The 12,844-nt window shown below is 40.5% G+C and overlaps 1 protein-coding gene across 3 annotated transcripts in view; it reads right to left on the bottom strand.

The window, feature by feature from the left end:
* Positions 1 to 2,345: 2,345 nt before the first annotated feature.
* Positions 2,346 to 12,844, bottom strand: part of DENND5A (DENN domain containing 5A) — a 100,785-nt gene continuing 90,286 nt past the window's right edge. For all 3 annotated transcript variants that reach the window (XM_065402648.1, XM_065402649.1, XM_065402650.1), the window contains 8 exons: positions 11,244 to 11,365; positions 9,121 to 9,266; positions 8,074 to 8,192; positions 6,584 to 6,765; positions 5,565 to 5,647; positions 4,814 to 4,937; positions 3,585 to 3,753; positions 2,346 to 2,726 (listed from right to left, as the gene is read on the bottom strand). In XM_065402648.1, the coding sequence (XP_065258720.1) occupies positions 2,543 to 2,726; positions 3,585 to 3,753; positions 4,814 to 4,937; positions 5,565 to 5,647; positions 6,584 to 6,765; positions 8,074 to 8,192; positions 9,121 to 9,266; positions 11,244 to 11,365 (1,129 nt within the window). In that variant the 3' untranslated portion in view covers positions 2,346 to 2,542. The remainder of the gene's footprint in view (positions 2,727 to 3,584; positions 3,754 to 4,813; positions 4,938 to 5,564; positions 5,648 to 6,583; positions 6,766 to 8,073; positions 8,193 to 9,120; positions 9,267 to 11,243; positions 11,366 to 12,844) is intronic.

Here is a 12,844-nt window from a genome sequence, read left to right as displayed (position 1 = left end):
CCCAGATGGAGCTCCTTGTCTGTGAAAGGTGACAGGAATGGCCCATCATGACATAGTACTGTAGGTGAAAAAAACAGGATTTAGATTATGCTCTGCCATCTCCCTCCATGTCTGAACAGTGACTAGCTCATTGGGAAGTAACATGATCTAAAGAAAAACAACTTTATCCTCCTGACGTGTTATCCAAAGCAACTGCCACTCAGGGGTCAGAGACCCTTCACTTGTGTCCTTGCAACCTGCAAGTGGGCATCTCAAGCCATTTACCATGAACAATGAAGTAAAAAACAAATGTCTAATTTTATGTCAGGAAAAGAAGTTGAGGTTAGCTAACACATTTTGGCTAACACTGACCTAATACTTTTTCTGCCTGGGGGTCTACCTTGGCCAACTAAGTCAAGATAAACAGCATTACCCTGCATCTATACAAGAGAAGAGTTTGAGGTTAGGTCAGGGTCAGCTAAAACATGTTAATTAACCCCAATCTCTTTTCCTAATGTAGACGTACCCACTGTAAAATATACAAGCCTACTGTAATCTGGAGTGTTGAATGAAAAATAGTAAGATATTTGATTAAATGTGGGGTTTAGTGGTGAGTGTAGAAGGCTTCTCTCTGTTTAACTTATTCAACCTGAAAAATGTTTCTTTAAGCACATATACACTGCATTCTAATCCTTTTCCTTTCAAAATTAACAGGGAAAAATCGCTCCATGAACAATGATGTGAACTCCAAACTGTGAAAGTACATTCATCTATACAGCATGAAGAGATTGTGCATGTGGTCTGGACACTGCCTACTCATTTTTCCAACGCTAATAGGCATTGAAGGCAGGACCTCATTCGGATAAAAGAAAATATAAGAGTGACAAAGAAACTTCTCCATTTAATAATGAAATAAATAGGACAAAAGTAAAAATAGTCAAAAATTTAATACATGTGCTATACCTTTAAATTATGGAAATAAAGCTATCACAAGATGTCACTAAAATGAAGAGAATAAAGAAAAGGTGTCACAATATTCTACAGATTGACAACCAAGAACAACCTTCTGTTCCTTATAGTAAGGGAGATATTGCTGGGAAGTTTATACAGTGGAGACCACTTAATTAGAGCCCAGAAGTACTGAACAGCAATTCATTATGCTGACCAGGGTTTGTCTCTCAAATCAGGTCTGCATTTCAAAGGGATTTTATCGGAGAATTAAAATGAACAGAGCTGCCTCTATGCACTCACCAAATCCCAAGCTCTGTATTTCAACAAAATCCAAGCAGTCTGAATGTTATAATTTATGAGCATGGGCTAAAGCCTTTTTACTTAAGATACACAAGCATCCTGGAATCCAGCAGCTTGCAAAGTTAGCACATAAGAGCTTGGTATTTCAACAGTAAATCCTATGTGCAGTCTATGCTCGTCACGTGAGATCACCACAGAAAGTTTTGAAATGGAAACTTGGAATTAGGTTTATGAGTGGCATCATTACTTCACTGTAGCACTGACCTCTACTTCGCTACTGTGCCCTTTGCATTAGAATATAAATCAAAGCACAGGGGTTAGGGAGTTATTTCTTTAGCTGTCAACAATTTAAGGGTGCTCCACACCAAGATAAATTCTAATTTGAAAGGCAGGTGCACACTGAAACATTTTTGCTAGCAGATACACTCTTATCCAGGCTTTTCATTTAAGTGGACTGAACTGTAAATTTTGAATTGCAAACATAATATAGCCAGTTATATTGTATAAGGTTTTTAAAAAAACAAAATCTTACAAAAACACGATAGGTTAAATAAATAAAAACATCAGTTAAAAATACAACACACTTACAGTTTCTTCTGTGCAATTATGTACCAATATGAAAAATATTACTTTCATCTCTGTCCATTTGCATGGTTCTGTCTCCTGGAACCCACTAAACGTAATACTGACAACAAAAATAAAGAAAAGTGATTTGCTGACAAATCAGTGCTCTGAGGCTATTAAAAAAGCTCACACCAGAATGTGTCGTTTCCCTTGCAGCACAGCAGTGACCCAGTTTAGTTTAAAGAAAAAAAAAATCAAACATTGGTAATAATGTTAATATATAAAATATTAGTTTAAAAACTCTAGAATGACCTTCTTAGCAGAAATGGAGTGTGTACATTAGGGCTTACAACATACAGCACATCTGAAGGCAAATTCAGAGAATGCTGAAAGGCTCACTGCACATTATCTATGGCAAGGAAATACCGCAGCTTTAAAATAAGCTGCACAAATAGTCATCTCTCTCTCTCTTTCACATGAAAGTGTGTAAAAAGCAAATCAGCAAATAAACTCTAAAATAGATTTATACCAAAAATCCTCTTCTTTTTTTTTTCCCCCTTTTAACATTGAGTTTACAGCTTCTGTCCATTTTTCTGCACTATTTTTTGAGTTTCCTTCAAGAAAAGTCAAAGTTGTGTTTTGTGGCCATGAACAAGTTCGCAATATGACGTATTAGCAGAAAGAACCTTTGCATACTAATAACATTTGTTCCTTGTTGCTTTTTTTTAAATGTCTGCGGTGAGACAGATCAGATGTCTATTCCTTTGACGAGGGAAGCCTCCAGTGTAATGTTGAACTCCTGCAAGGTCTGCAACACTCGAATCAAGGAATTAACAAGGGTATGATCCTTAATCAATGCTATATCCTCGTACATCTGTGCTGTGATTGGACAGTCTGCAAGCAAGGCGATCCAATGGTGTAAGAGGTGGTCTCTGAGAAAGTCAGATTTCAGAATTTGAAAACAAAAACAAAAACCAAGTTAATGTCTCATTTTTAATGAAATGACTTTTAATCTTTTAAAGAAATCTACCACTTTCTCCAGATAAACTGGGGAAGGAGGAATAATACATGACAACTTTGTAAGTAGAGAGTACTATAATCTAGGGCAGAAGTGTCCAACCTTCTCAGCCTGAAGGTCAAGCATATTATTTCAAGGGTAAGAAGCCACAATACTTATGGACAGATTTGCTTGGCAGCTCCTCCTTTGCACCACACAGACAGTGCAAAGGAAGCAGAACCCACTCACAAGTCACCTGCTGGGGAATCCCCAGTTGGCATAGGGCTGGCTTCTACACCTCCCTCCCCACAATGGTTCCAGTGGGCAGAGGAGAGGGAGTTGCTGCTCTGACCTGTGCTGACGCAGATATTCAGGGAGCCCTAACTGGCTGTTCGATCTCAGCTTCCCCCCAACACACCCGCTGCACGCCCACTCTCCTGGGTGGCTGTGTAGGAAAGGGGAGCAGTCCTTTGCTAGGCACTCCCCTACGCTTAAGCAGAGCAACCGAGCTCCCAACCTGTTCTCCTGGCTTGATTGCTCATTGTTTTGGTTTTTCACACTGTACCAATTTTCCAAACTCTCAGATCTTTCCAATTTTGGGTTCCCCCTGAGACTTGAGGCTAATTGAGATTCTGTTGTATGTGAGTATCCAGTTTTATTAAACACCACCTTCTATCTGAAAATCTCAAAGAACTTTGCAAACATTAGTCCATCTTCGCGGCACAAGCAGCCTTGTGACCTCATCTCATCCCCTTCAAACCTTATGTATATGATTCAAAATGTTCCCCTATACCTGGCTCCAAGGCACACCAGCATCTGAAACTTGCCATCCTTCCCAATGTTTCTAGGAGTGTTGTTGATAGCAGTGACAAAGCGACAAAAACTCCTGGCTCTAGTCTGCCAGTTCTCCTCTGGGACTATTTCATTCTGATCAAGGGTCTCATAATGTGTTTGTGCTTTTTCTTGAAAGAAAAGGAAAGATGGGTGATGGTGGAGTTTGATCAATGGAAATGCCAATAGCCATAAATATGCTATGCAATAGTGGTTAGAATGGAGATCAGGGAGGCAGCACTACTGGATTCTATTCCTGCAAGACAGTAAACTTAACTTCAATATACTTCACTATAACGGCTACAACAAATGTGTATGCTGAAGTTATATGAACATTTGTAAAGCAATTTAAGACCCTCAGCTGACAGGCGCTATGTAAGTAGGTATAAGAATGGTCTCGTAGCTGGGGCACTGGATTAGGACTCAGGATACCTGGGTTCAATTTCCATTTCAGCCACAGGCCTCCTGTGTGATTTTGGATAAATTATTTATTCTACCCTATGCCTCAGTTCCCTGTCTGTAAAATGGGGATAATACTTTCCTACCTCACAGGAGTGGAGAGAGGATTAACATCTATTAAAGATTGTGAATCAGATACTTTGGTGGTGAGGGCTATGTAAATACCTAGACAGAACTATGAAGTGCTATTTAAGTGACTTACTTTTTAAAAGACTTTACGAATTTGAGAGTACAGATATCAGTGTGTGTAGTTTCTAGGGTTTGTATTAAGAAGGCTCAGCAGAACTTTGCTTTGCATTATATCTTTCACACTGCTCTATTAAAAATAACATATGGCTACCAGACCCAAGCTTCCAACTACACTAAACTCCTCCTCATTACCAACCCATTCTAACACCATGTAGTTAGGAAATATTCAAAATGCTTAACGCCACCACCACCACCCTGCCCCCCCAGAATGTTACAGTGCAATACATTTGTTATATGATAATGCCAGTGTTAATATCCGTAGTACACAGATACATTCTCTTTTCACCTTCAGGGAAGAAGGAACACTCACTGCGTTGCATCAGCTCCTTAGCTGGTATAAATCGGCAGAGCTCCAGTGAATTTAATGGAAGTATGCCATTCACACCAGCTGAGAATCTGGCATACAAAGTGGTGATGACACTACAGAAGGCAGATATATGTACTTTACAGGAACACTCTGCTGTATGTTTTCCTCACACTTACCTAGAAAGTCCCAAATAAAGACATTTTTGAAGAGCCTGGGTGATTTAAATCCATGCTGAAACACCTGCTCAAGAGCTGAAACGAGTCCACTTTCTCCACACAGCAACAGAGTGAGACTGCCTCTCTGCCAAGGACATATGGAAACAAACAAACAAACAAACAAACAAACAAACAAACAAACAAACAAACAAACAAACAAACAAACATCTTTTCAGTTTTCCAGTTTGTATATAGAAAAGTAATGATGTGTGTTATTATGGCCAACATTTTTTTAATAATCATCATCAAGCCTCATGGGAAGACATAAGGGCTACAGCACAAGTCAAACGAGTGTAGTATTCTTGCTGCTGACATGCCTATCTGCATGCTCCAAACTGTATAAGTGAGAACTATTAAGCCATCCCCCACTCCCACCCCCATTTTGGAAAATATAAAGCAACTGATGGCTCATTCTTAGGGGCTCTTCATCAAATGCTTCACTCTTGTCTCATAGTGAATAACTAAGACATGAGAAGATTTATACAACCGCATTAAAAACCATACAGGACACTTGAGAGCCAAACAGATGAATCCTAGACAGAATTTGGCTCTTATTGTGGGTTCATCTACCAGGATGATGGGCATGAACCAAGAACATACAATAGTACAGTTAGCAGCAAAAGTGATGTACTTGGAGGTGTGCAATTCCAGGTTATAGACTCATAAGCATCAGAAAAATAACAGAGGAGTAGCTAGCAAAAGAAAGTCTCACCTCCTTTTCCGGTTTGTGGAAATGCTTGACAATGCCATTCACTGCTTCACCAATAGCTTCCTGTATCTGACCTGTGTTTAACTCTGTGAAAAATAAGAAACCATGTTCATTTACTTCATAAAGGTTTGAGGTGATACCTGTAAACCAGGGCTGAGGCACGTTCCTAGGGCAGGGTGAGAGAACAGTCATTATCTGTGTTGTACCTTGGATTTGTGGTGCTGGATTGCCAGCACTTTTTCACACTGATATAAAGTTTAATTTTTTTTTTTCTTTTTAAAGTTGAAGGTGTAGACCTAAACTGACTGTGATGTTTCAATCCAAAAATAGCATGGACATAGTTTTACACTTAGTTATGCAGATTTTCAGATTAGAGTTTGAAGCAAAAGAAAAAATATATTTCGGGCTGTATGGGTGTGTGTGTGCACCAAATATACGCATTTTCGAACAGGGGGAGTATTGCTATAAATCAGGGTGAGCTTGAGAAGAAAAGTGAAACAAGAAGGTATGCCAGGAATGACATGACAAGACAAGCCAGAAAACCTTTAACAGAAAATCTTTGCATGTAACCAGATATAATTTGCAGTCTATACCCATGGGAGACCCAGGAGAGAGTTGAAGGTAAATCTCTGTGGGCATGCCTACACTGCAATAAAAAACCTATGGCTGGCCTGTGTCAGCTGACTCAGGCTAAGGGGCTATTTAACTGCAGTGTAGATATTCAGGCTCACGCTGCAGCCCAGGCTCTAGGGCCCTGCGAGGTGGGAAGGTCCCAGAGCCAAGCGTCTACACCACAAGTACACAGCCGCTTAGCCCGAGCCCTGAGTCAGCTGTCACAGGTCAGCCACAGGTGTCTAATTGCAGCGTAGACATACCCTGTGTCTCAATCATCGTCTCCATTCCACAGTCAAACAGAAAAGGACACAGAAGGCACAAAAATAATGCAGTAGATTCATTTTTGGGAGGGGCCTTTACTGGCAACAGATAATTACAAACAATGGAGCATGTCTCTTCTGACTTACTTGGTTTATTATTTGGCGATATCGTGACAAATCTTCTGATCATACTTGGTGACTGCTGCAGTGGTGGGGTTCTGCACTGCCTTTCATCTGCCTCGGTATGTGAAGTTAGTAACTCTCCCACCAGGATCCTCTCTAAACTGCCGTCATCCATCCCCTTTCCAAGCCACCTCCCACATGGAAACCTAAAGACATAAAGGCTTAGAATTCGGGACTGCAAATACTCTGGCTTCTGGATATACTGACTGACTTCAAAAATTATTTTACTTTCTTATTGACACAGCGGCAAACAAATCAATTCTATTTATTTTTGGCTCTTTCAGCCAGCAGAGGGAGCACAAGTTAAATAGCCTTATTCCAGATTTGTGCTGTACATGGTAATAGATGACGCAGATACACAAAGTAAAAGAAGTAGCAGCCTTCCTGTCTTCTGCTCTATACAAGGATATTTGGTTTCGGAGGGTTTCTCCCACCTTCTCTCCCCCCCATATCAGCATGGCAGCAATCAGGTGATACTTTTAACTTCCAACATTGGAAGCACGTCTGTTAAATTTGGATGCGATAGTCAGAAAGAAGTTAGCACACTGGTTCGCTGCTCAATTGCTTATGTAACCTAACATGTTAAACACTTAAGCTCTCATATGGTCACATGGCTTCTTTGAAGCATCTATGAATACTTTCACAGCAGGCTACCTACAAACAACTCTGTATACCACAGTTTCCAAATCACTGACCAATCCACTGAAATACAGATATTCGGTAGCCCAGACACCAGGAAGCTCTATGTTTCAAGCCAACTTGGCTCAAATCAAACAAGCTCAATTAGGAAAGCAAACCAGTATCCAAAAACAGAATCCTACCCCTCTGCTTCATGACAAACAAGCTGACATTGTGAACAGAAAGGATTTACAGCTGTCTTCTCACTGACAGAAGGCTGTCATAGCTTATATAAGCAAGAGATAGGGCACCAAATCACACTGCAAACAACATGCATCATATCTGCAGTAAGAATTATCAAACTCCTCTTACCCTTCTCACTCAGCACATATATAAAGGTTTAATGCTCAAACCCACTTTCATTCTGACATGTCCCCCAAAATCAGAGTTCCTCTGATAATTTCATAGAGCTTTTCAGACCTGTGCATGTATTGGTGCACATTATCTGTACTTGATAAGCAGCAAGTTCTAACTGGCTATTTGTTTGGTCTCAAGGCAGTTTCCTTTTGAGATGCTTACCCCTCCCTCTAGGTCTGCACCTGTCTTATTTGTTTGGGTGGCTAAATATGAACCATCTGTAAATGAAACTCAGTTTATTTTCCTAAAAATCTTAATCCTGCTCAATACCAGGAATCAAGTGACCCTCCAACCTCTTGGGCATCAGCACCTGAAGATGCAGTCTGAGAAGAGGAGCACTGATGAACAGACGAGTCTGTTATGCTAACTCCCTGCAAAAATTCTACTTACCCAATTTAAAATGCCAGGATGATACTTACTTGTAAGTATGCCCTGTTATTTCGTTTCTGACCATAACATATTCCACTAGCCACTTGGCGTACAGCCCTGAATTATCATGTCCTATTTGTACTGTGGTAAGTTTTCCCAGGTTCTGGCACTGCAAATTAAACAAGTTATCTGTTACAGTGAAACAAACAGAAATTGACATTTGCTGAGACAGTGTAGTCTCAGCATAAACAGGGAGAGGGTGCTGGAAGGGGAGTCAGGAAACCTGGGTTCTAATCCCTGCTCTGCCACTGACCTGCTATGTGACCCTGGGCAAATCCCTTTAACTCTCCATGCCTCTGGTTCTCCTTTGTCTTGTCTATTTGGACCATAAGATCTTTGGGCAGGGACTGTCAATTAATGTGTTTGTACAGCATTTAGTACAAGTGTACAGAGATCTCTGTTGGGGTTCCTAGGTACTATTGCACTAAAGATAACGATATCAAAGAATAATGCCCTATTAACACCTATACACCATGGAGTCTACCATGACAAAAAAAGAACAGGAAACTCACATGACTTTCTTAAAGCTTTTTCCTTTTGGTCAGTGGCAGGATCTGGAAAAGGTAAGCTTTGCTTCCCCATTTACAATATTGTGGGAACCTGCAACCTCCACAACCTTTTAGAAATGTTTGGTACTAAAATCAGACAGGATATTAGGTACCTTGATATTTGGAGGAAATAAGGTTTGCTCACTAAACACAAAGAGAACTAATCTAAAAAAAAAAAAAAGAAGAACTGACAAGTCACCTGGAAACTTACCCTACAGATGAAAAAGAAGCCACAATGTAGGGAGGTGATGACGTAGAAGTCTTATGACAAAATTAATATAAAGCCAGAAGTCTCACCCTCCTCACCTAAGCTTATTTTACCAATCATTCTGCTCTGCATATTGCTTAAATACAGGTGTAGTTTGATGGGTACAGGCATAGATAATATTTGTGACTATGACACTGATGAAACATTACAAAAAATATGAATTTAAATTGAACAAAGAATGTTTTGCCAATAAAATATTTCCTTGGATCAATAATACGAACCTCAAATGTCATCTCCAATATATTCCTGGGAATCTGTAGGACTCCTGTTTCACTCAACTCTCCTGAGATACAGATCCAAGGGTTGGCAGTGAACATTGAGCCACCAAGTTTCTTGCTAGGAACAATCAATATATGGTATGGGATCACTGCAAATAAAAGAAGCAACTCACTTAAAAGAATACCCTCCAAAAAGAATAATCATGTAAAATAATAAGTTAAGCCTTTTATGTTACACTATCTTTTCCTCTTTATGTTTAAAATAATTTAATCTGTTATCAAATGCAGGGCCGGCTTTAGCATTTATGCCGCCCCAAGCAGGAAAAAAAAAAAAAAAAAAAAAGCCGCGATTGCAAGCGGCGGCAGCTCTACCTCTGCTTCATTCTACGGAGGCAATTCGGCAGCAGGTCCTTCGCTCCGAGAGGGAGTGACGACCCCGCTGCCGAATTGCCGCCGAACGGCCGGACATGCCGCCCCCCTCTTCATTGGCTGCCCCAGGCACCCGTTTGCTACGCTGGTGCCTGGAGCCGTCCCTGATCAAATGCCAAAGAATTGAATGGCAACTTTAGAAGCACATAAAAATATTTGTACATACTGAGTGATCAGGAATATGCAACTGATGCTAACATAAATGCTGCAGTATATTAAAAATAGAGTTGATGACAAACATCATTAAAAAAAAAGAGTAAAAATATACTTCAAATAATGTCTTCGCATTTATTTAGTCCTTTTTCATCTGGAGATCTTAAAAATCACATCACTAAAATGGTTACTGTCCCCATTTTACATTCAGGAAAACGAAGGCACCCAGGTTAAATGACTTGCCAATGGTTATGCAGGGAGTCTGCAGGAGAACTGGGATTAAAAGCCAGTTCTTTTATCTAGCTCTGTGCCTACATTTTTGTTATATAAACACACATGCACTCAGAGCAGGCTTTGCCACGTGCCCTAATTCAGACCGACATACTCAATCACACACTGAAACTTCAACTTGTTAGGCTCGTTTGTTGCCAATATTTACTGCAACAAAGCTATTACATTTTAAGATGATAAATGCTGTAGATGTCCAATTCTAGATAATATGTACTATAGCATTGTACACCTGGCTGTACCATATATTGCATTAATCTGAACGTAAAAAGTGAAAAAAAAATTCAAGGACCAAGTAATAAACTATTAATAAAAAATTGGTGTGCCATTAAGTTTGGGCATCAAGCATTTATTGTCTTAGCATTTCACTTTTGAGCAGAGAAGCTGGGTTATGGCTCCTCTGACTCGAGAACACTGATAAAATTAAAGTATTACTCAACTGCCTCATGTCATGGTGTAGAACTCTAATGCATGGCCCCTATTTACCAAACTGCTTTTATACAGAATTCAATTATGTGAATGGTCCCTGTGTTCTTTGGCAATTTACATTGTTTTGTAATGTATAAATGGCTTATTGTGAAGGCTGTTCAGCTGAAGCAATTGATATATTTCTCTCTCTCTCTCTCTCAACATCACCTCATCTGACAGTGACCTCAAGAAAACATTTGGTGCTAGATTTTTAAAAGCTTGGTGCCCACGACCTCTAAAACTGTTAAAATTCTTCTCCTTTTCATTTCCCCCCTCGATATATTGTTAGTTGCAGAGTTAGTGATAGCTTAGCAGTATCCAGAACAAGAGCTTAGTGTTGGACATTATTTCTCCTTAGTAAGTTCTGTTGTACTGACATTTTTCATCTAAAACCAAACAAATTATGTCCCTCAGCCAATGATTTGGTTAAATGAGGTTGCTCTGCAATTCTTCATTTATAGGGCAGTGATATTCAGTTCACACTATAAAGTGAGAATTGAGCAACATTATTGATAGCTTTATTAGTTTCATGTTTCACACAGGCAACTCCTATTGATCATAGTGCTCACACACAGAGTAAAACAAACCCCTTAGCTATAGAAGGATAGTATTACCACCTCCCAAGAATGATATTTAAAATGACAGTGACATAGTAGTACATATCTGGATGTGAATAGGAAATTAATGCAACTCTGTGAAAGAACATATCAAAACTGCTTAGAAACTTGCATAAGGAGAAGCAACTAAAAGCTGAAAAGAGCAGCACTGCAGGGAAAACAGGTACTTACAGATTGTTGTGAAAACATTGGTAAAGCAAAAATAATCGACGGCATTAAATGACAGGAGGTGATAGAGGAACTGTTCTTTCTCATCATCACAGCGGAGAAAGGCATAACGCTTGTAGAGTTTTCTGACAAAACAAAAATAATCTATGACAGTAACAAGATCCTTTCAGTCGTATGTTTTCTATTATATTAGGTAAACTGTGAAGAATATGCAAGCAATTACAAATGACAAGAAGTATGGGTGCTGACAGCATTTAAATCAGCCAAGACAAGTAGGCATCCTGCAAGTCTGTACGTTCTGGAATGTGTCATTTCAGTTTGTTGTGCTATTCTCAACCCCTTTTGCCAGCTTAGAGAGCTGCAGAAAATTCAGAGAGTACCACACCTCTGAACTTAATTTAGGATACGGTTCCTTAGGGTACGTCTTCACTACCTGCCGTATCGGCGGGTAGCAATCGATTTATCCGGGATCGATATATCGCGTCTCGTTAAGACACGATATATCAATCCCCGAACGCGCTCACCGTCGACTCCAGAACTCCACCAGAGCGAGCGGCGGTAGCGCAGTCGACGGGGGAGCCGCGGCCATCGATCCCGCGCCGTGTGGACCCCAGGTAATTCGATCCAAGATACTTCGACTTCAGCTACGCTATTCGCGTAGCTGAAGTTACGTATCTTGGATCGATCCCACCCCACAGTGTAGACCAGCCCTCAGGATAAAATATCTCACTGTGTATATGCAGAAGGGGATTTTATCTTTTGGAGTAAGATCCTCACCCTTGCTCTGGCCCATTTATGCTGTATAAAAAGGCTGGATTGAGGTAAAGCAGCCTTAAAAGCCCCATATCCAGCCAGGGGAGGATCCTGCTGGGGCAAGCCCAGTAGAAGACAGCTGTAAGATTGTTCCCTGAGTAGGCAGCATTGTCGATGGGGCCACAGCACTGCAGAGATTCTGGGCCACTATGGTGCGACCCAGAGAGGCTGCTGCTGTAATTGAGGCTACATCTGTACTGTGACCTGGAGGTGTAGTTTCCAGCTCAAGGAGACATGCCCACGCTAGGTTTGATTGAGCTGGCATGCTAAAAAGAGAAGCATAGCTGCTGCGGCACAAGGAGCTTGCTGCCCAAGTACGATCTTGTTCAAGACCCTAGGTATGTATTCAGGGCATCTAGCCCCTCCAGCCATTCATGCCACTGCAGCTACACTTCTATTTTTAGCATGCTAGCTCAATCAGAGCAAGAGCAGGAATGTCTCCGCAAGCTGAAAATTATACCTTCCAGTTCCAGTTTAGATATACCCTTACACAGGTCCCCAGGGCTGTTTAAGTAGTTCCTGGAGCATCCCAAGATTGGTAGTTTAGAGAAGCCAATCCCTCTACAGAGGAATCAAATGTAGACAAAGGAAAGCAATCGTGTATAGTTATTAGCATTATTTATTCGCTAAACACCACCTTGTGCCTGGACACGGTACAGGCCCCCAAAGGAAAACTTACAATCTCTATCTTTACTAATCAAAATCCGGGTTGGAACAAACCCTGGCCTGATATTATTCACTAGTACAGAGAAGTAATCATTATTTTTGTTAGGTTGATGCAGCTGCAGCAA

This window comes from Emys orbicularis, chromosome 4 (genome assembly GCF_028017835.1).
Source record: "Emys orbicularis isolate rEmyOrb1 chromosome 4, rEmyOrb1.hap1, whole genome shotgun sequence".
In the NCBI taxonomy this organism is placed as follows: domain Eukaryota; kingdom Metazoa; phylum Chordata; order Testudines; family Emydidae; genus Emys; species Emys orbicularis.
This window is presented reverse-complemented; position numbering and strand designations above follow the sequence as displayed.